The following is a 20,668-nucleotide window of genomic DNA, read 5'->3' as shown; positions in this document are numbered from 1 at the left end:
TACCGTGTCAGTTTCTCTTTGACATTGCCATGTACTTTGTGCAAAAGCAAAAAGGAGCGGAGAAAAAATCTTTATCAAATCCCCATTCTGAGGCTTTCAATAAGGCAGGCCATTACCTCACTGGCGCTTTTGTTCGGCCTATACAAGAGAGAACAAAATGGTTATTCAGGAGGACGCTTTAGATTTTTATTGTGGGCTCGCTATTCACAAAGAGCACCGTTATTGTATTAAAAAGAACCATCTGTGGCAGAAACAATGGCTTCAAATTATCTGTGAATACCCAGTGAACAAAATATAAAGCTTTTTCCTGCTCATTATGTGGGCTAAGCTAGGGGGTGGAAGATAGGAGAGGAGAGGCATAGACTTTGCTATAACTGACTTTTGTTGTTCTTGCTCGCATTCTTCTTTTTAAATCGGCCCCCTTTTCACATTGTGTGTCGCCATAAACGGCTTTTCTTGTTGCAGGGCGAGCGGAGAGAAGACAGCGGAGCTCCAGACAGACAGCGGGGCACCGCGGCGCTGCGCGGCCGCCACAGCGCGCCGGCTGCCGGATCCAAAAGGCGCGGACTACCGAGGTGGGCTGGCGGAGGAGAGGACGCGGAGGGTTGGACTGTTTCGCGGCCGGCGCACGGAGCTCCGCGCCCCGGGCAGACTGAGGCTGGTCCACCGGGGGGGGGGGGAGGAAGCGACGGGGAGAAGTGGAGGATGAAGGAAAACGGCTTCTTGTTTTATTTCAACACGAGAGGAAGACAACTCCCAAACTGGCAGTAAGTTGGAGAGCAGTGGAGATGTGTGTGTGTATGTGTGTGTGTCTCAGTGTGTACGTTAGTGTGAGTCTCTCTGTAGGCTGTGTGTGTATACGTGTGTGTGTATAAGTGTGTGTAAATCACGCAGTGTTGTGGAATGACACCTCATGGCATCATGAGCTTGACTGAGCTGCTGCGGCCCGGTTTGGTTTTTCTCCTCAACACACACAACATTTGTGCTTCAGGCCTTTAGCTTCGTCACATCTGACATTTACTGTCATTTAATATCATTTATATACTTTAATTATTCCTCTATGTATTTTTAAAAACGTTAAATTGTGACGTTTGAAATAGAAATCAAACAGATCGCAGTGAGTTTGCTTTGATTGATTAACCTTTATCAGACTATTAAACTTTTATTATATAACACTCCAGTATTACTTTATAGATTTAATCTTCCGTACTTATTATAAATTAGTCTATAATTTAATGTATTATAGTCTAATAGCTGGACGACATATTTGTCACTTTTACAGCGTCATGCTATCACCTGATTCATTTTTGTTCAACAAAAAATAAATAATCTCCACATCTATTATGGAAAGATTTTTTTTTTAAAACATTTTTAAAAAATATTTATAAGTGAAATATCTTTCTATGTTTTCTTCTTAAATTTATAATAATTGTATTCGACTATTTATTTGGGGAAATAAACGTGTTTATTTGTCCACATTTTATTTGCACCCAGTTCTTCTCACTAAGTGTTTCCTTGGTCTCCAGCCCCCGGCACGGCCCCTAGTGGCAAGAACACACAAGTTTATTTTCATTTCACCTGAACTCTCTTCTACTTACAATTATCATCCATGCGTCGCTTTGACGGGATTAGTCTCTTTTATAAATGTTGCGTAAATTAAAATTCCCTTCGGATGAACCGACGTGGGCCAGAATCACCACGATCAGCTCAGACTTAGTTTTTATTTCATTTAAAATGCTTAAACTTTTCACGACAGTTCGCGGCTGCTGTTGGAATAATATCTCACTTTTTTTTATTTTTTTTTTATTATTGTTGCCATTTCTTGTGGCTTGTTTTTGCAAAGATCCCATTACCTAAAATTGTGTAACCACACAACAGTATTTTGATATCTCAGCGTGCTGCACTCTCCGTATTTGTTGTCTCCATCCCAACCTGGTGTCGCGGGGGGCTTACAAGTGGTCCGAGGGAACCGCCCCGCCGGTTCCTCCTGGGTTTTGTCAAGCAGCGGCTTTAATTCAGGATGATTGTGGATGCAGGGCCATTCCCGGCTGGATGGGGCCTGCTTTCAGGAAGCTGCAGGGCCCCGCTGTTCCTTTATTATCATAAGCAGATTAGAGGTAGCGGGGAACACACTCAGATGCAGATAACAGCCGAGCGGCCCATTTCAACCTTGCATTATAATGGACCGAGCTGCATGTGTCGCCTCTCGCAGCCTATTACGCACAAGATGAATCTTATGTAAGGTTGCCGGGGCCGGAATAATGAGAGCACGGGGGCTGCGCTCCCTCCATTTATTATCAAATGACTAAAACAAAATAATAAGGCTTGATCCATTCACTTTCAATTATGATTTAATCTAGGGACACGCATTTAAATTGAATTATTCCAGGTGTGTGTACTCGATCTATCTTTAATTATTGGAGGTGCACAGGTAACAGCTGTGGTGCGTGTGTGCTGTGACTGAAACACTCGTTTTCTTTCTGTTATTTCCTTTTAAAATAAATATAATTTGAAGAATATTTTTAGCAGTTCTCATATCTTTCAGGCGAACTTCTAAAAACAGCCAGCACCAATTCCTCCTCTCGACTTGGAGAACACCCCTGCCTCGGTGTGGCTGCAGTTCTCCCTGTGTCCAGTAGGCGGCGCTGGTGTCACGCAGCAGGACACCTTGCCCTCAGATGGAGATCCGGGGAAAAAGCAAAACAAGTGTCAGCAACACTTCGAAACTCAAATAATAATCAAACCTTGAGCTCTTTTATACGTTCAAACCAACAGTGATTTACACATATATCATAATAATAGTGATAATAGTGATATAATAATAATAATAATAACGGTGAGTGTGATCGGTAGTGAGGTGAAGCAGGTGGAGGCCGCTTCTCATTCACACTAATTGGCTGACACGCTTGTTCAGGCTGATACGAGTGAGCTGCGCCTTTTGTGCCAATAACGCGCACTTTATCTTAAAATATTCCTCACCTTTATTTCTCCTCCCCTCGTGCGGCCCGGTGTCCTCCTCGCCCTCCTCCTCCTCCTCCTCACCCCCATCACCCCTCAAAGCACCAGCAACAACAGCAGCGCTGTGGCGGTGGAAGTGGAGTGGAGTTGTGTCTTTGTCCGGACAGATGTAGCGACAACATCCCAAACAAAACCCGCTTATTTGCGCTGAGATGAGCCCGTCTGCCTTCTGTGTGTTGGCATTCAACTTCACTAAACAAAGGGAGCAGGGGGAAACATCTTGGATTACCTTTCCTCTTTTCAACGCTAAAAACCAGCAGTGTCCCCCCCCCCCCCCCACATACACACTCTCTCTCTCTCTCTCTCTTTCTCACACACACACACACACACGCCACCGCCATTCAGCGCTTTGAGTGAACTAACAAAGTTTATCTAAGTGTTGTTATGTTATTGGCGCCATAAGTGGGGGAATTAGTGACTTTTTGATTTTGAACAAGAGAAGCGTGACTCGGTGTCAGGACGAGGCTGAGAACGTGACACCATTAATGTCAATACCCATTTGAATAATAACGAATTTTCATTTAAAACATTCATTTAACTTTGGTTTTTATTTGAATCCGAGGCCCTGGATTTATCTTCAGAATTTAATCTGTACATTAAAACCAGAAAAAAAAAACCGTTCTTATTAACAATTAAAGTAAAGTCTGTATTCTGCATTTATTTGCAAACTTTTTACTCCTGTGTTGAAGTAAAGTTTTCAAAGCAGCTCAAACTAATTTTTAAAAAAAATCTTCTTCCTCCTCTTCCTCAGCTCGATGCTATAAACTGTCCATGAAGAGGCAGCATGTGTACGTCCCCGGAGAAATGTCTCCATAAGCCTGGAAATAGTAAATATGTAGTGTTGGCTCTTATGTGCAGCCTGTGCGTGTTTGCGTGTGTGCGTGTGTGTGTGTGTGTGTGTGTGTGTGTGCTTCTCGGGGCAGGGGAGGCCCCTCCTCTTTATGCTAAGTGTGATCTCCCATTGGTGTGTCAGGGGAGCAGGCCCGCTCTGATTGGCCAGGTCGAAGCCATTTATTCGCTGACGGCCCCGTCACATGAATGGTTGTCTATTAACTTGTTCAAAAACTATCTGGAGTTGTCAAGGCTCAGAAGGACGCAGGCGAAAAAGTACAGTGTGTTGATGCTTTTTGGGAGAAGCGACGGGAGAAGTTTTGTGGACACGACATAGCAGGAGCCAACCGGGAGAAGACTCACGCTCACAGACACACACCCGCAGAGAGACTCCACTGAGAGGGAGAGTGTGGGAGACGCGGCTCGGTGCTTGTTGTTTTTTTCCAGAGAAAAAGTTCCAGAGAGAAATCGACAGGTAACTTGTGGCAGCAGCAGCTCCTCATCCTCCTCTTCCTCCTCATCCTCAGCGTCCTGCCTCTGGCGTGTGGAGTTTGTCTCTGTGTGGGTTGTTTCTTTCCTCCGCACGGGAGCTCCACCTGAAAAGCTGTTCCTGATGTATAACATGATGGAGACCGAACTGAAGCCCCCTGCTCCCCAGACCAACACGGGGGGCCCGGGCAACACCAACACGTCCGGCTCTGGCCCCAACGCGAAGAACAGTCCGGAGCGCGTGAAGAGACCCATGAACGCGTTCATGGTGTGGTCCCGAGGCCAGAGGAGGAAGATGGCCCAGGAGAACCCCAAAATGCACAACTCGGAGATAAGCAAGAGGCTGGGCGCAGAGTGGAAACTTCTGTCCGAGAGCGAGAAGAGACCTTTCATCGACGAAGCCAAGAGGCTGCGGGCCCTGCACATGAAGGAGCATCCGGATTACAAATACCGGCCCCGGAGGAAAACCAAGACCCTCATGAAGAAGGACAAGTACACCTTGCCCGGCGGTCTGCTGGCTCCGGGAGGCAACGGGATGGGGTCTGGGGTCGGGGTGGGCTCGGGTCTGGGCGGTGGCGTGAACCAGCGGATGGACAGCTACGCGGCGCACATGAACGGCTGGACCAACGGCGGCTACGGCATGATGCAGGACCAGCTGAGCTACCAGCACCCGGGGCTGAACGCGCACAACGCGGGCCAGATGCAGTCCATGCACCGCTACGACATGAGCGCCCTGCAGTACAACACCATGGCCAGCTCCCAGAGCTACATGAACGGCTCCCCGACCTACTCCATGTCCTACTCCCAGCAGTCCACGCCGGGGATGACCAGCCTGGGCTCCATGGGGCCCTCCTCGGTGGTGAAGTCCGAGTCCAGCAGCTCCAGCCCGCCCGTCGTCACCTCGTCGTCCCACCGGGCCGCTCCGGGCTGCCAAAGCGGGGACCTGAGGGACATGATCAGCATGTACCTGCCCGGGGCGGAGGTCAGCGAGCAGAACGCCCAGACCCGGCTACACATGTCCGGGCACTACCAGAGCGCCGTGCCCGGGACGACGATCAACGGCACGCTGCCGTTAACACACATGTAAGAGACACAGCCCAGAGAGAAGCGAGAGAGAGTCAGAGAGAGAGAGAGAGATAAAGAGAGAGAGAGAGAGAGAGAAATGAACTTTTATAAGAGAAACTGTGGACTACTTAACGTTGGACTATTTTTGTACAGAAAAATTTCGGGGTGGGAAAAAGTTGTATAGAAGTTCTCCGGGGAAAAAAGGACACACGACTCTTTTTTTTTCTTGCATTTGATTGAGAGGAAGCTCCAGAGGAGATCATCCCCCTGTTCGCTGGAGGAGGAAGTTTGGAAAGACGAGACAGTGGGAGTCGCAATCAAATGTTTTATTATTGCAATCACCTTTTGTACAGTATTTATCAAAGACACATTACAATCAGATGAAATTGTTTGCTAAACTGCAAGAGGTTGCATTTTTTCCTTTCTGTTTTTTTATATATACATATTTATATATATATATATATAAATCAACAGCCGTTCGGCAAGAAAAATATGAAACGTGAAAAATGTCAGAGCTGGAAACACATGGGAGCGATCAGTTATGCTCCTGTATTACTGAAAATCATTGGAAAGAAAAGGGACGAAGCAGGTAACACTGTTTTTTATTTTTCATTTAAGGTCAATGTTACTAAACATTTTAATTTCTTTATAAAAAAAAAAGATAAGACACTTTTTTCTCTCATACAGCTTAAAATCTAGGTTGTTAATTTATATTTCCGTCTCCCACTTTTCATCTGTTAGAGGTATGACGCTTGTGCTCTTTATTTCCTAATTGATTTGTACAATTTCTGTATATTTACTGTGATATTTTAAGTTTTTATTTCAAAATTCATTCCCGTAGTTGTATTTTAAAAATTGTGGCCTGTACGCAGAAGCCAACCACTCCATGTATATATACCGGAAACTAATACCATCCTTATAACAGTTACACTTTCAGCTGAGTATATTTTTTTTTTCAATATGCAGTTTGAAATGAATAAATTTTGGAAATTTGGATACTTGAAATTGTTTGAGTTTTGATTTTGTTTTCACACACGTTGAGTTGTCATCAGTTATTTTATTTCTGCAGTTGTGCTCAGTATTATTTTTTTTACTGTAAATTCAACTAGGACTCTTTACTTTATTTAAAAGAACAACGTTCTATATTTTTAATTTACAGAATTTAAACTTTTTTTATTTTAGTAGGAACTGATCAAAATAATTCCCACTTGTCATCTGTTTTCCCAGTTCCTGCGGATGGGCCCATCAAGACAAACTTTGTTGCCTGTTTCCTAAAAAGGGGGAAGATTTTTACCACCAAAATAACCATCGTCCCCAGGTAGAGAGTCATTTCTCCTCTTCTACAATCTATCATAACATAGATTTAAAAAAAAAACACACAATAGCATCAAGTTCACATTTTAATACATCTCTCTTGTCTTTTTGAATTAATTCAAAATGCATTATGTATTATTTGCAGTGTCTATTCGGGCCTGTGTTTGAATGGGACAGAAATAATCCCACAGCACTAATAACAGGAGCATAAATCAAATTTACTCTTATTTTAAATATGTGTAAACTAACTGACAATTCGTGTCATTGGGGGATTTTTCTATTTTCTAATGACTCATGACTGTGGCACCAGCATATCTGGATATCTGAGTATTTACAGCTGTGAATAAACACAATGAGCTCAGGCCTGAAACGCTTCTGCAGCATTTTCTCTTCGTATTTAGTTTAATTTAATCTGATATTTGTCGTTTATTTTCGGGACACATTCTGTGATTCTTCTCCTCCACGTCAGCCTGAATGTTCCCTCAGATCTCAGGCTGAGAGGGTTTGAAAGCAGCCAGCTGCAGCGGGACTCTTCATGTGATAACCCCGCGTTACACCGTGTCGAGTGAGGCCGCTTTAATTTAATGTGTGATTCAAACGGACCCTGCTGGTTCCCGTTAACCCCGGTTGTCACGGTTCAAGCTCTCCGGTGACTCCCGGTGCTCGCTCCTCCCGCGTCTGAAAGGAACGGATCCGGTTCCAGCAAAAACGTTCCCATGCGTCTCTCTCTGCTTTTCACAACTTCACCCTCCTTTAGTAATAATAATAATAATATTAACAGTAAGAATAATATTAATACTGTTAATAATAATGATAATCACAATAATAATAATAAATATTAATTATCATAATCCTTATGATGGGCGAACAGCTTTGTCTAACGGTTTTTTAAATCTGAGTCTGGTGGGAGTGTGTGAGTGTCTGCGTGTGTGTGTGTGTGTGTGTGTGTGTGTGTGTGTGTGTGTGTAGAGATAGATTAGGGCCGTTGTGTCTTGCAGGCCTGGTCCCCGGGGAGCACAGCTCACATTAACCGGTGGATGAATATTTGAAGAGGCCCCTCGGTATTTATCGGTCCCCCCCACCCACCCACCCCTCTTTCCCTCTCTCTCTCTCTCTCTCTCTCTCTCTCTCTCTCTCTCTCTCTCTCTCTCTCTCTCTCTCTCTCTCTCTTCCCTCTCTCTCTCTCTCTCTCTCCTTCTCTCTCTCTCTCTTCTCAAGAGGTCAGGGGATCGTTGGTTGCGCCATTAATTATTGATCGGAGCAGCTCAATTGGTTGTAATAGCCGAGAACACCGGTGATAAACACGTTGTTTTTGAAAGGTCGGACGAGTACAGACGCATTAAAGTCGCTTCTCCCCTCTTGTTCGCGAACACCGGGCCCCTGCAGGCCCCGAGGCCCCGAGAAATTATTACATTTTCCCCCGACTGCAGCAGCTTTGATGTGGGGGTGGAGGTTTCTGAATGGATGCACAGAATAAGCAGTGTATCTTCTGTGGAGTGTCATTAAAAGCTGCAGCTTATTTGTAACGCCTGTAGAGATGGACGGTGGCAGGAGGAGGATTCACCACTAAAGGCCCAAACTGCTTCTTTTTTTAGAAATAAAACCATAACACCATTCACACCTTTTTCTTTTTTTTTGCTGCTGGATTTCAAAGTGATGTTCCTTCTTTGCATATTCGAAATTTGTATTTATCTGTATGTTCTTGTCAAAGCTGTTGTCAATAAATAAGGAATAGGATTACGAATAGTCCCTTCCCATGTGCGTGAGGCCAGAACTAGGCCACGGTGAACGCTCACTCTGAAAACACTGATATCGCGCTATCTCCGTAGAATAATATTAGCCCACATTTTGCCCCAGTGCTTTTTCCAAAATGTGATTTAATCTCGGAGGCGCTTTAAGCTCCTGTTCAAACATTAAATAAAGGCGCCGCGGCAGCACGGCCCCGGTGATCCAGGGAATCAAGTGTCCGCAGCGTTGCACCTCTTTTACGCACGTAATGCGCACGGGGAGAATTGGTGCGTGTGAAATAAAAGTGTGTCTGGTTGTCGTAGGAACAAGGTGTGTTCTGTGGGATCTATAGAGGCTCCATCCATCCATCCATCCATCCATGCATGCGTCCATCTATTCATCCATCCCTCTGTTGCTCGCGTGCAGAGTCTGTCGCAGCTCCAGGATATTTGGACTGCAACAGGTGGTAAGCGCGCGCCTCTGCTTTTTTATTTTGCCCCCGGTTAGAAAAAAGAGAGAGCGAGAAACCTCCCAGATGTTATCTATGAGTGTGTGTGTGTGTGTGTGCTTGTGTGTGTGTCTGTCTTTATCACAACATTGCAGTGTTTCATTACATAGGTGTAAAAATGATTGGCTGCTGTTGCTGACGTGATTCAGCCTCAGCAGGTCACGGACCATTTAAGGCCTCGGATGGAAAGTTAGATAAATAAATGATTGCGACAACTTTAATATAATTTCAATTAAACAACTAAATACCATCTACCCACAGTTTATAGGCTACTGGTCGTTTGCCAAATCCTATAGTTTGTTGTGGAGATTATATGGTTTTCTTAAAATTAGGTCAAATGACCCCCCCTCACGCACACACACACACACAAACAAAACGAGCTTAGTGTCCCTGTAATCCTACGAGAGCCACTTTCCTTTTTCACCACGTTGTGGATAATAAGGAGGAGGGGACACGGTGACGTCACCCACAGGCGAAGCTGTCCCCTGCTCCTTAAATGTGTTTCCGTTCACTTCCGTCTAAATGCCCAAGTGTTGTCTATCTAAATAATAATATTCCTCCTTTATGTCTGCTGGTAAAAGTTAGAATTGTCCATAATAGCTCCACTGGCCTTTAATAACTTTACAACAATGTTTTAAAAAATAAACTACAAAAACCTGTATGGAAGCTTTTCAACTCAGTTTACTTTATTTAGTGTCATTACAGACACGAGGATAAATATTCGAATTACTGTAATTACAGCATAAAATACCTTTTAATGCTTTTTTCCAAGAGGTGTTTTGATGGAACAACTAACACATAAAATAAATATTTTACAGAATCAAAAGCTGAATCTGATTGTACCTATTTTCTTTTATGTTTTCCTCGTGTTTTTATTTTGTGGAAAAGACTTTTCAGATTTTTTAAAGAAGAAGAAGCAGATTGGGCCTTTTAACCTGAGTCTTGTTCTTCTAATGAATGTAGAGTTATAGAGCTGCTTTGCATTTACAGATATGAAGTTATGAGTGAAGTGGATCTCTCTTTCCGACTGAAGCCTCGAGAATTAAAAAGAGAGAAAGAAATGAGCTTCCTCTCTTCTTCTTCTGTCATTACTCTGCAGCCCAGGAGCTTTTTTAAGGTTCAACAACATCTCTGAGAGAACGGTTGAATAGCAAAACTGTCAGAGCAGAGAACTGTGTGTGTGTTTCAGTGTGTGTACGTTACAGTGTGTGTGTGTGTTACAGAGTGTGTGCGTGTGTGTGTGGAGCATAGAGGGACTGAATGGCAGCCAGTAGCCTGCTGATCAAGCGCAGGTGCAGGGAAGGGAAGCGGGCTGTGTGTGAGAGAGAGAGAGTGTGTGTGTGTCTCTCTCTCTCACACACACACACACACACTCACTCACTCACTCACACACACACACACACACACACACACACACACACACACACACACACACACACACAGACTCTCTTCCATTGAATAGGACCACACACTGACTCAGACCAGCATGCCATCAGCCTCGCTCTGCTCTTTGCCTGCATTCTCAGAGGCTCGAGGCCTCTGCGACCCCCCCCCCCCCCACCCCCCACCCTCTCACACACATACACACACACCATCCTCCCACCACCTCCTCCTCTTACCCCAACTCCCCCCTCCCTCCTCACCCGTCCCCACCACGTCACCATACAGCAGCAGCTCGGCCTCCGTTTATCATTTCTGCTCATTGATGCTGACAGCTTTATAGAGCGCCATCATTACAGGAATGCAGCAGAAAAAACAAAAACACTTCTGTGGCTCGTTGTTTTTTAGTGTAACTGTATCCCACTGATGGACACAGTGTCAGTAAGTAACAGAGTACATGTACTCAGATACAGCCTGTGATCTTACTGGCCTGTACTTCCCGTCATAGCTTTGTGTCAAATGTGATGAATGAAGCTTATGTGCAACGTGGACTCAGCTCCACCTGCAGCAGCTGCAACATTAGATGCTGGTTAAAAATAATATAATACATGTTTACCTACTTCTATATTTTTATCTAACTATTTTTGAATCTATCAATAGTGACTGATAGATGTAGTCCTTGATTCTCATCAAAAGTTTCATGTGATCTTTATATATACTTAACCTATTATTAATCACTTCTGCTGATTATTTCTAATTATTGTAAAAATGTAGTGGATTAGAAAGTAAAGATATTTGCTGATGTGTGTCGAGGAGAAAAGAATAAACCTACTTAAAGTACAGATGCATTCAAAAGTATGAAGTAAATTTACTTGGTCACATCCCACCCCTGCAAATATACCTGCACCTTGTTTAGCTTGTTTACTGTTGTGGTTCCAATACTTTTTGAAGAAAAAGCAAAATCCTACAAAAGTTAATCTTTATAACACACTGCAGTTTATAAAACTGTGTCTGTGTGGTGTGAAGATCAACTTGTGTGAAGTTCCAACAGAGGATATTGATTGAATCGTGCATCTGGGGAAGATGAGCACATGTAGGCAGGAGAAAGTGCATGAGAGGGCAGGAGGAGGAGGAGGGAGGAGGAGAGGAGGGAGGAGGAGGGTTCCGTGAGAAGAGCAGACAAACAACAATATAAGGCCTTTTGTACTAAAGCCTGTGAGGGAAATCCTCCAGCTCTGCACCAACACTGATCTGAGATCTGACACAGGAAGAAGAACTCCCAGATTTTTAAGAAACGTTATTTATCAACTCTTTTCTTATTGATCTCTAAACTCTTAGGCCTGTGCTTAGGCTACTTTTGACTAATCAATTTGAATCTAACATTGAAATATTATAATAATCCAAGTGACCCAATTATTTCACAACTATTAGATTATAGACTTTTTTAATTATTTGATCGTTTGATAATTTATCATTATCACTTTTGTTTTGTTTCTATTAAATCATGTATTGAGTGTTTGTGCTGAACACTGAGTGAAACCCCTCGTGTTCATTAGAGCTGTTACCGCCGCCGCCAATTCAACATATATTCAGACTAATCTTCCCTATAGCTGAAGATACAGAAAAAGGGGGAAAACGCAAGTGTCAATGTGCACATTGTCTTATAACTAATTCGAGTTAATACAGCCATAATGACAGGATAACGGCGCTAATTGGCCTTTTTTCCTGCACAACAATGCTCCCAGATCAGCATCTCTTTATTATTTAATAACGTCAAACGCTTGGCTGGCTGTGCTGGCTGCTGAGCCCGCTGCAGGCTGCTGTGCCCGGGGAGGAGGAGGAGGATCCGGGACACTCAGTCAGGAGCTGTACGGTCAGCGAGGAGGAGGAGGAGGAGGAGGAGGAGGAGGGGGAGAATGCAGAGGACGGACACATGCGATTGAGTTTGAAACAAGCAGAGAATAAATGTCCAATTAAAAAGTCTTTACATTTATTACATATACAAATGATGAAAGGTACATTTTCACCAACACCATCATACTAAATTGAATTCTTTAAATGTAATGCTGGTGTTTTCTTTATAGGATATTTGTGCCTGTTTAGTTGATTGAAGCCACAGGTGACTGGGAGCAGAGCCACCAGTGAAAGTGCTGCATGGTCTGCTGCTCCCCTGTTGTCCGGACATTTGGAGACAGCATGTGTTTACTGATGTTCTTCCTCTGGCCTGGAGGAGGAGGAGGAGGAGGAGGAGGAGGAGGAGGAGGAGGAAGGGGAAAGTACTGGGGTGTAAATTGTGGGTTGGGATTTTTAAGTTTTTATTGTCTGAAAAACCTCTGAATTTCAAACTTTAATTTCAAAAACTAACTCCAGCAGAAAGTGGAGCCAGACACTTAAAAAACAGCACAAGCATCTAAAAGTTAGATTTTTAGTTTTCTACTTTTTCACTATAATTCATATTATTTCTCTGGACTTTGAAGCGATTCCCTGCAGCGGCGTCGCTCGACTGGAACAGTGTGAGCAGGTTTCCCGGCTGACTGCCGCCCATGAGCGGCTCAACAGCCGGGCAAAGCCCCGGGATGTGGATGGGGAGTCGGGGGAGGAAGGGAGAGATCCCCCGTAGAGAGAGAGGAGATGGTCGCTGATGGTCTGAAAATGTGCAGCAGGGAATGGGCCTTTTTATTTTGAAAGACTCTGTAGGTTTTTCGTCATCGTCACTTGTTGCACGACGTTTAAACAAATAGTTAATCAAACTTTTCATTGCGCAACAGAGTCCTCAAACGAGTGGTCAGATGGAAGCTAGAACACTTAATTATTGTTTTACATGTCGAAAGAAATGGAGAAATTTAGTTGTTGATTATACTTTACAACATTAAGATGGAGCACAAAACAATTTTCTATTCATTAACTTAACTGGTCGATTTTAAAGCAAGTTTATACCAAAGAAATTTGTGATTTCTCTTTTGTATCCAATGATTTAAATATCTGCACAGAATCCTGCATCAGAGAGAACTCCTGATCTAAAGTCCGTTGTATAATGATAATAACTGGTCACATGTGCAGTTGAATGTGTGTGTCTGTGGTGCTGGTCCCAGTTTGTGGACATTCAGAGGGTCCAGGCTGCTGAGCTGCTGGGACTGAATCATCATTAACAAGCCAACAGACACAGGAGCCCTCCCTCCTCTGCTCTCGTTTCCCAGCACAGACACTAACCTCTTTCTCTCTGTCATCCCTCTCTCTCTCTCCCTCCACCGACTCCAGCGCACAACAGCACCCTCCATTGTTCCCTGTGTGTCCCCCCCCCCATCCTCCCCTCCATCCCTCTGCCTGGCCCCCCGACCCAACTGTTGACCAACAACTCCACTCGCACATTAAACTGGGAGAAGAAGGAGGGTGGGGGGGAGGGGGGGTTGTCCTAATTTAGAATATGACACATCCACAAATGCACGTTGAGGGAAAGTGGGGCCGAAGTGGGTGAAATAACTCCCATCATGCTTTAATGGTCTGTTCTAATGGAAAAATAAAACTGTTTTGAAAGTATTAAAAACGTCAAAATATACCAAAAGAATAAATAATTTTATATCACATTATACAGGCCTGTGTTGTGTTGTTGATGCACAGTGACAGGGCAGCTACAGTTTGCTCGCCTGTGCTGAGAGGCTTGCCTTTCAAAATAAAAGTATTAGTTAGAAATAGTGGTGATGGTGGTCGGGGGGGGAGAATGCACAAGCCTGCTGACTGTATGTATATATGAAAATGAAATGTGTTTGTCAGTGTATGTTTGTGCGACAGTGTGTTGTGTGCATGTCTATCATGTTCATGGCCTATTTCCTTAAAATTATAAAATAAAAAATACAAAGTCAGTATAAAGTATTTTACTGGAGCTGTTATTGAGATCCGCTGGTCTCCAGGACTCCTCACCAATTGTTGGGGTTAGTATCTAAGGTTGGACCGGAGTGTGTTGTAGTATAAACTGTGTAAAGTGGAGTAAAGTGCCTACAACATCAGCTGTAGCCGACTGCTAACATCTCTCATTAGCATCAGTGTGGAATCAGAAGCATCGGTGTGAGAGGAGCTTACATCTCCACATGTCAGTGGTTGACACCAGATAGTTTGGGTGTGTGAGTTTTAAAGAGATCTCCAGGACTCAAGGTGTGAGTGTGTTTTTAAAGGTATAGGTTTACATTACAAAGTGTCACAGAGATAATGTAGTCGTTCAAAGGCTTTGTCAGTGACATCGACATGACAGCTCTGCTACACACACACACACACACACGCACACACACACACACACACACACACAAATACACATGAAACACACACTAAACTTAACCTTTAAACACATATTCACATTTCAAAATTGAATTATTGTTACATGATTACAGTTTTATGTTCCACAACATTTGTAATACTTAAATCACACACATACACATTGATTTACACAAGAAGACCAAAAGAACACACACTCACTAAACCCCACACATTGTCACTGGTAACTTTTGGAGACATTATGTACACTTTTTATTTAACTTTTTTTCAATTAAGGAAAAATATTTTGCCCGAATTTGTTCCCAATTAACGGCTCATTCTCCGGCACACCATCCAGACCACACTTGTGTTTCCTCCATCTCTTCCCCTCACATCAGATTAATGCGTCCTTTGCTCAGTGGATGAAAACATCCTCTTAATTTCCAAACAGTTTTTTGTGTGCCGGCCTCGGCAGCAGACACAAGCTGAGGGATTGAATCCTCCAGTGCAGAGAAGCCGAGGCTGTTATAACAAATCACGTTGACACACGTCACCGTGCAGATTACATTTCTCCATGTGGAAATGCCATATCTCTTTCAGCGGTGAATTATTCATCTGACCCGTCAACCTCTGCTGGTTTACTTACACTGTCTTCCACCCGTTGACTAAATGACTCACCATCCCCAACTTTCTCTCTGTCGGACACTGTGGCTCGTAACGTCAAATGGAAGCTGAGCAACCGGCAGATTGAACCCTGCTTGACTTCATCTTTGTTCTCCAAACAAAATAGATTCAACTTGCTGCTGTTTTCAGACGTGAACTCTGGAAAATGTCCGTTAAATTGGGACCTGGACACTTTCCAGACTTTGTCTCTCACATGTGAAGAGCGCAGCAGGAGAGAGTCGGGGTCAGAGTTTTTCAGCAGGAGGCCGGACATGACGTATGAATTCTGCTTCGGCAAAACACTTGAAACCTTATCGTCTTTCCAAGTTGACATCTTCATCTGCGTCCTCTAAATGTTTGACACCTCTTCTTCAACCTGAGACATTTGAATTCTTCCACTTTTGCATCCGTCACATTTCAGAAGTGTCAGCAACAAGCCACGCCCACTCACCCCGCTTGGAATTTTTCCAGACATTTTCTTGCGGTATTCTCACATCTGCTCACTGTGACATGGTTCTGGAAAATATGTGGAGTGACTCACATGCAGCCCCAGACTCCAGTGCATGTCTGAAAGTGTGTCCTTCATTAGGAAATGCATTCTGCTGTATGAGTGTACTGTAAATAAAAGCGCCACTCCGACAGCTGTGAGTTAAAATTGCCAGTCCTACTTAATTATTAACTGCAGCAGCTCATAAAAGCTGTAAAATGGTTGCTTTACTGCCCCTATTAATCTTTAAGATGACAATAATGTCACAATAACATAATTAGCAGCGTAATTGAATCGGACAGCTTGTCATCCTACAGATTTACACCATATCCCACATCTGGGATCTACAGCACGGAGCTCATTCAGACCGTAAACATCTGCACATCAGCTTGTTTTGACTCTAAGTGGCTGACAGGAGTCAAACTCTCGTGTTCCATGTTTTGATATAGTTGTTTGTTCATATGTGATCTGCTCCTCGCCCACTGTCGCTCTCCTGAGAGGCAGCTGCGGGATGTTCACGGCTGAAACGTGTTCGGTTTGAGTATAATCTGCTTTTCTGAAAACATTGCATGGACCCTTCCCTCTTAACATTTCAGCATTTGTTCAGCCGCTACTGTAAGAAGAGCAATTTTCTTTTATTGTGCGTAAAGCCTCGTTCCCAGTGGCTGGTATCGACTGTAGTGTAGATTTCGATTGATTGCATCATTCACTATCGGGCTATTCTGGAGCTGGTGACTCTGAGGTCTCCCCCTCTCTCCCTCTCTCCCTCTCTCCCTCTCCAGTCTCTCTGACAGAAGCTGTTGTTGAATGGAAGAGTGGCCTCTTTCAGTGTGGGTGTCCCCCCCGGGGCCAACTGGGAGAGATAATCAGACAGGACAGTTACAGACCGACAGACCGACAGACAGACAGGACAGTTACAGACAGACAGACAGACAGACCGACAGACAGACAGACAGACAGACCGACAGACAGACAGACAGACAGACAGGCAGACAGGCAGATGCAAGTTGTTTCTCCCTGAGTCAGACCACGGCACAAACGGGCATTCGTGATTTTCCATCAGATTCTTCCGTGAAATAAAAACCTTTTCATTCACAATCTATTCCTGCACTTCTTCCTCCAATTTAAGTCACTAATCGAGGGCATTAAATCCTAACTGCTGTTTAATCTGTGCACAATCTTCACTATCATCTTTAGAGTAGATTAGATTAGACCAGATTAGATAAGAAGGAGTCTCAGGATACATCCACACTAAGACGTGTTAGTTTTAAAACGTAACCAGTGTTGCTGAGAGCACTTTGGCGGTTGTAAGTATTTTCTGCTAAAATAGGATAACGTTTTTTTGTAGCCATCAATAAAGATGTCTGCGAACATAAGTTTTACAGCCACTAGAAACTCTCCGATTTTAAAATATTGAATTTGCATTTAGACGACACTTTGTTCAATCCTCTCAAATTAAATTTGCTTCCTTCATAGAACACATCCACAGATTTATGTATTAAAATGAAGATCAATTTAATATAAATTGCTGCCATTGAATTTACATAGGAAAAAATTGACATGGAGTGGACTTTATCTTCAATTTCACTGAAATCACAAACAGAAGGGAAACCGACAGACATGATATCTATGTAATGGACAATGGGTGTGACTGTACTCACAGATATTAATTATACCTTAAATTCACATAAGGTTCTACAATGTGTTGATTTATAAAATCTCTCAGATCATCTGTAAATATAGTCTCATGTCTCCTGTCGTCTCTCTCACTGACTCTGAATGAACTGAGTCCTGAGGAATCGTCTCCCTTGTCTCCCGGCTCAGACCTGCATCACATGACAACACAATACCGATGCTTTGGTAAAGTGCCTATAGATTGAAACATTATCATGTCATATCAGATGTTGAGGAGTTGAACAGGGTTTTTCTTCCTCTGGACAACAAGCTACGGCTGTGTCAGTGTTGTGTTTCATGATCATAACCGGCTCAACCTCTGGAAGTTTCCATCGCAGAGTTTACCTGTGTGTGTGTGTGTGTGTCTGTGCGTGTGTGTTAGGGAGAGAGAGAGAGAGAGAGAGAGACATGGCAATATAATATATAGGGCAGAGCGAGAGGGAGACAGGTCTGGCCTGGGTTGGGCTGGGCAGGTCAGTGCAGCAGCATTTGATTGTAAATAAGAGGAGTCAGTTCACACGCCGATCAAGTGACGGCGAGGAACAAGCGAGCCATTTGAACCAGGTGGCTATCTCCCTATCTGAGAGATCAGAGCCCTGTCACCCCCCCCCCCCCCCCCCCCTCTCTGCTCTCGTCGCTGTGTGTTGCGCAGTAAGGGACACACACACTCGGACACACACACACACACACACAAGTGAAGTGACATGTCCCTCCCTGCTGGCTACAAGGGCAGGCAGAGTGGCTGGATGAGATTTCACTGTCTCACGTTAGGAGAGAAGAGGAGAGTAAGGAAAGGAGACGAGGAGAGGAGACGAGGAGAGGGGAAGGAAGTGGCCCCTGTTGTACTTTATCATCCTGAAACTATCAATACGTTTTTATTTATTTATTGTTTCATATGTTATAAGAACGCCCCGAATCTCCGAGTCCCAAATCCAAATATATTAAATTTACAAAGACACCAAGCAGCAAATGTTTGACTTCTTTAGTTAAACTGGTGGAGTCTAAAAAGGTGGTGGGGTTCTAGACCTGCCTGGTTGGAACTGTTTGTTTGTTTGAACCTGGGCTGATGCTGGTTTGCAGTTTTGTTTCTGAAACTAAATAAAGTGAATAAGTAATTGAATCGTGGGAACTGAAGAGCGTCTGACGCCCTGGAACCCTGAAGCTGCTCTACCGTGATGCACTAAGAGCTGTTCACCTGTCTGTTCAAATTCTGGAGGGACGACACCTTGAGAGTCGTCGTTGTCATTGCCTGAAGTAATATAGATTATTTACAATTAATCAAGAAATCAATAGGTTCTCACTCTAATGTGTAAGAAATTACTTCAATTTATTAACGGCTGAAATAACTGCTACGCCCCTTTATTTTGACTCTAACACAATAAGAGACCAGATGCTCTTAACCAGCATTTTAACAATAAAAGTCAATGAAAAGTGGATCAAATATAACATGAAAGCTGACACACAGACACACACCCTCATACACACTCACACGCCTACACACCCACACACACACACACATACCCACTCAGATGTTTTTTTTTTCCTTCATATTGCGTCTTGACAATGGCCCCCGGGGGAGACCATGATGTGTGTCAGCTGCTGCCTGTTCATATTGATTAAATGACAGCCAGGATCACTTACCGATTTACCGACTGACGGAGCTGGAACATGCCACACGGCCCTGAGGGAGGTTTAGGGACCGTTAGCCGCGCTCAGCCAGAGGCGCAAGTTCACAGCCGCCGCGTTAATGTGAACATCCTCTCCGTCCCACTGGGAGCCCACAGGACACAGGCTGTGGATTACCCTGTGCACTTCAGACGTCTGGACAATCGGTACAATAACTTGTATTCAGAAGGAAGACTCACAATAAGGTCGTCATGATGTGTGGTGTAACGGAAATAAAACCAACATGTATGAATCCATATTTCTGTACCAAATAAATAAGAAATTACACATTATTTTAGGACATCATTTCTGTCAGCTATAACATCACTGTAAAACGTAAAAGACACAAGTTGTTAAAACAGCTTTTTATTTAATAATAAAAATAAAAATAAATGTTTCATGACAAAATCACATCAGAACCAAGCAAAATGGAAATTATTTGAAAAGACAGAATAAGACACACCGGGGTGAAACCAGTCAGTGTTTCTATAAAAACAGAATGAACTAGATAAACATATAAAGACATTAAGTACTTCACACTGTAAGAAAAGATTATAGGTCACTACAAGTTGTAAAAAATAAAATACTGCAGCACAAAATATGCGAGAACACGAGTCAGAGGTCGATGATTCCTGTTCACATAAAAGATTTTATTCAGCCAAGTCCACACAGAAAATACTCTATTCTACTCTACTATTAAAGAATGTGACATTACACATATTAAAAGCTTTGAATAGAGTGAAGAGAAGTCAGGTTCCAAAAAGAATGTTGGAATTAGATTTTCTGCTCTTTAGGCCACAGCAGCAGCCTGTGGGGTCTCAGGTCTCTTGTTAATGGAGTTGAATATTTATAAAGGTTTCTGTTAACATCCGTCCTTTTTAAAGCACAATTTATATTCTGCTGGTTTGTACATTGTTGGCACAGGGAAGGAAATGTACAGAAATGATTCATCAGGACCAGACTGAGAAATCAAGTTAAATCAAGACAAGACGGTTAATTCCATCTAAAGATGAGAAGACAGGGACAGGGTGATACAGAATGGACCTTACCTCTAACTGGACATGGCAAGAAAAAGACAATTATTATGATCAGGACGAGTAGAGGTGGGTGTGATGGGACAGAGCTAGAAAAGGACAGTAAAAGACAAAGCAGGGCACGACACAGCGAGACAGATGAAAGACAAAGTATGGACAGGACTGAGATTTAGAATAAGATCTCGGCAAGATGGGTAAACAGGGAGTGTAGGAGAGGACAGGCAGAAGGACACGGGACATATTAGAAAAGGGACAGGACGGGAACAGGACACAGACGGAACAGGACACAGAATGAAAGGATGAAATGAGATCTTAGAACAGGTCTGACTGGGATAGGACAGGAAAAGAATAAAGCAGAATGAGAGAACATGTCAGAAATGGACAGTACAGGAGATGACAGATAAAGAAACGAGCAGTGGACATAAAACAGGGTTTATAGGACAAGGAAGGGAAGGACAAGGGACTAGAAAGAAGCAGCATCCTGAGAAAGGACATTTCAGAAGAGGACAATGTAGATGAAACCTCTGAACATATTAGGGTGAGATGAGACAAAGCAGGACAGGGCGA

General features: G+C 43.5%; 1 protein-coding gene and 1 long non-coding RNA gene across 5 annotated transcripts in view; both read left to right on the top strand.

Annotated features, from left to right (window-relative positions):
- The first annotated feature begins 646 nt into the window (after nucleotides 1-646).
- Nucleotides 647-20,668, top strand: part of LOC128448690 (uncharacterized) — a 41,854-nt gene continuing 21,832 nt past the window's right edge. For 2 of the 4 annotated variants that reach the window (XR_008339786.1, XR_008339789.1), the window contains exons 1-2: nucleotides 4,051-4,324; nucleotides 6,631-6,721. This is a non-coding gene — a long non-coding RNA (uncharacterized LOC128448690). Of the gene's footprint in view, nucleotides 768-4,050; nucleotides 4,325-6,630; nucleotides 6,722-20,668 lie in introns of those variants that run through there. The other 2 variants (XR_008339787.1, XR_008339788.1) reach the window with 2 other exon arrangements.
- Nucleotides 4,318-6,361, top strand: sox2 (SRY-box transcription factor 2). The gene has a single exon (XM_053431463.1). The coding sequence runs from the start codon at nucleotides 4,463-4,465 to the stop codon at nucleotides 5,423-5,425; it is 963 nt and encodes a 320-aa protein (XP_053287438.1). The 5' UTR covers nucleotides 4,318-4,462; the 3' UTR covers nucleotides 5,426-6,361.

The sequence above is a fragment of the Pleuronectes platessa genome, chromosome 9, assembly GCF_947347685.1.
Source record: "Pleuronectes platessa chromosome 9, fPlePla1.1, whole genome shotgun sequence".
Lineage (NCBI taxonomy): Eukaryota > Metazoa > Chordata > Actinopteri > Pleuronectiformes > Pleuronectidae > Pleuronectes > Pleuronectes platessa.
Note: the sequence above shows the minus strand (reverse complement) of the source record. Positions and strands in the feature narration are given on the sequence as shown.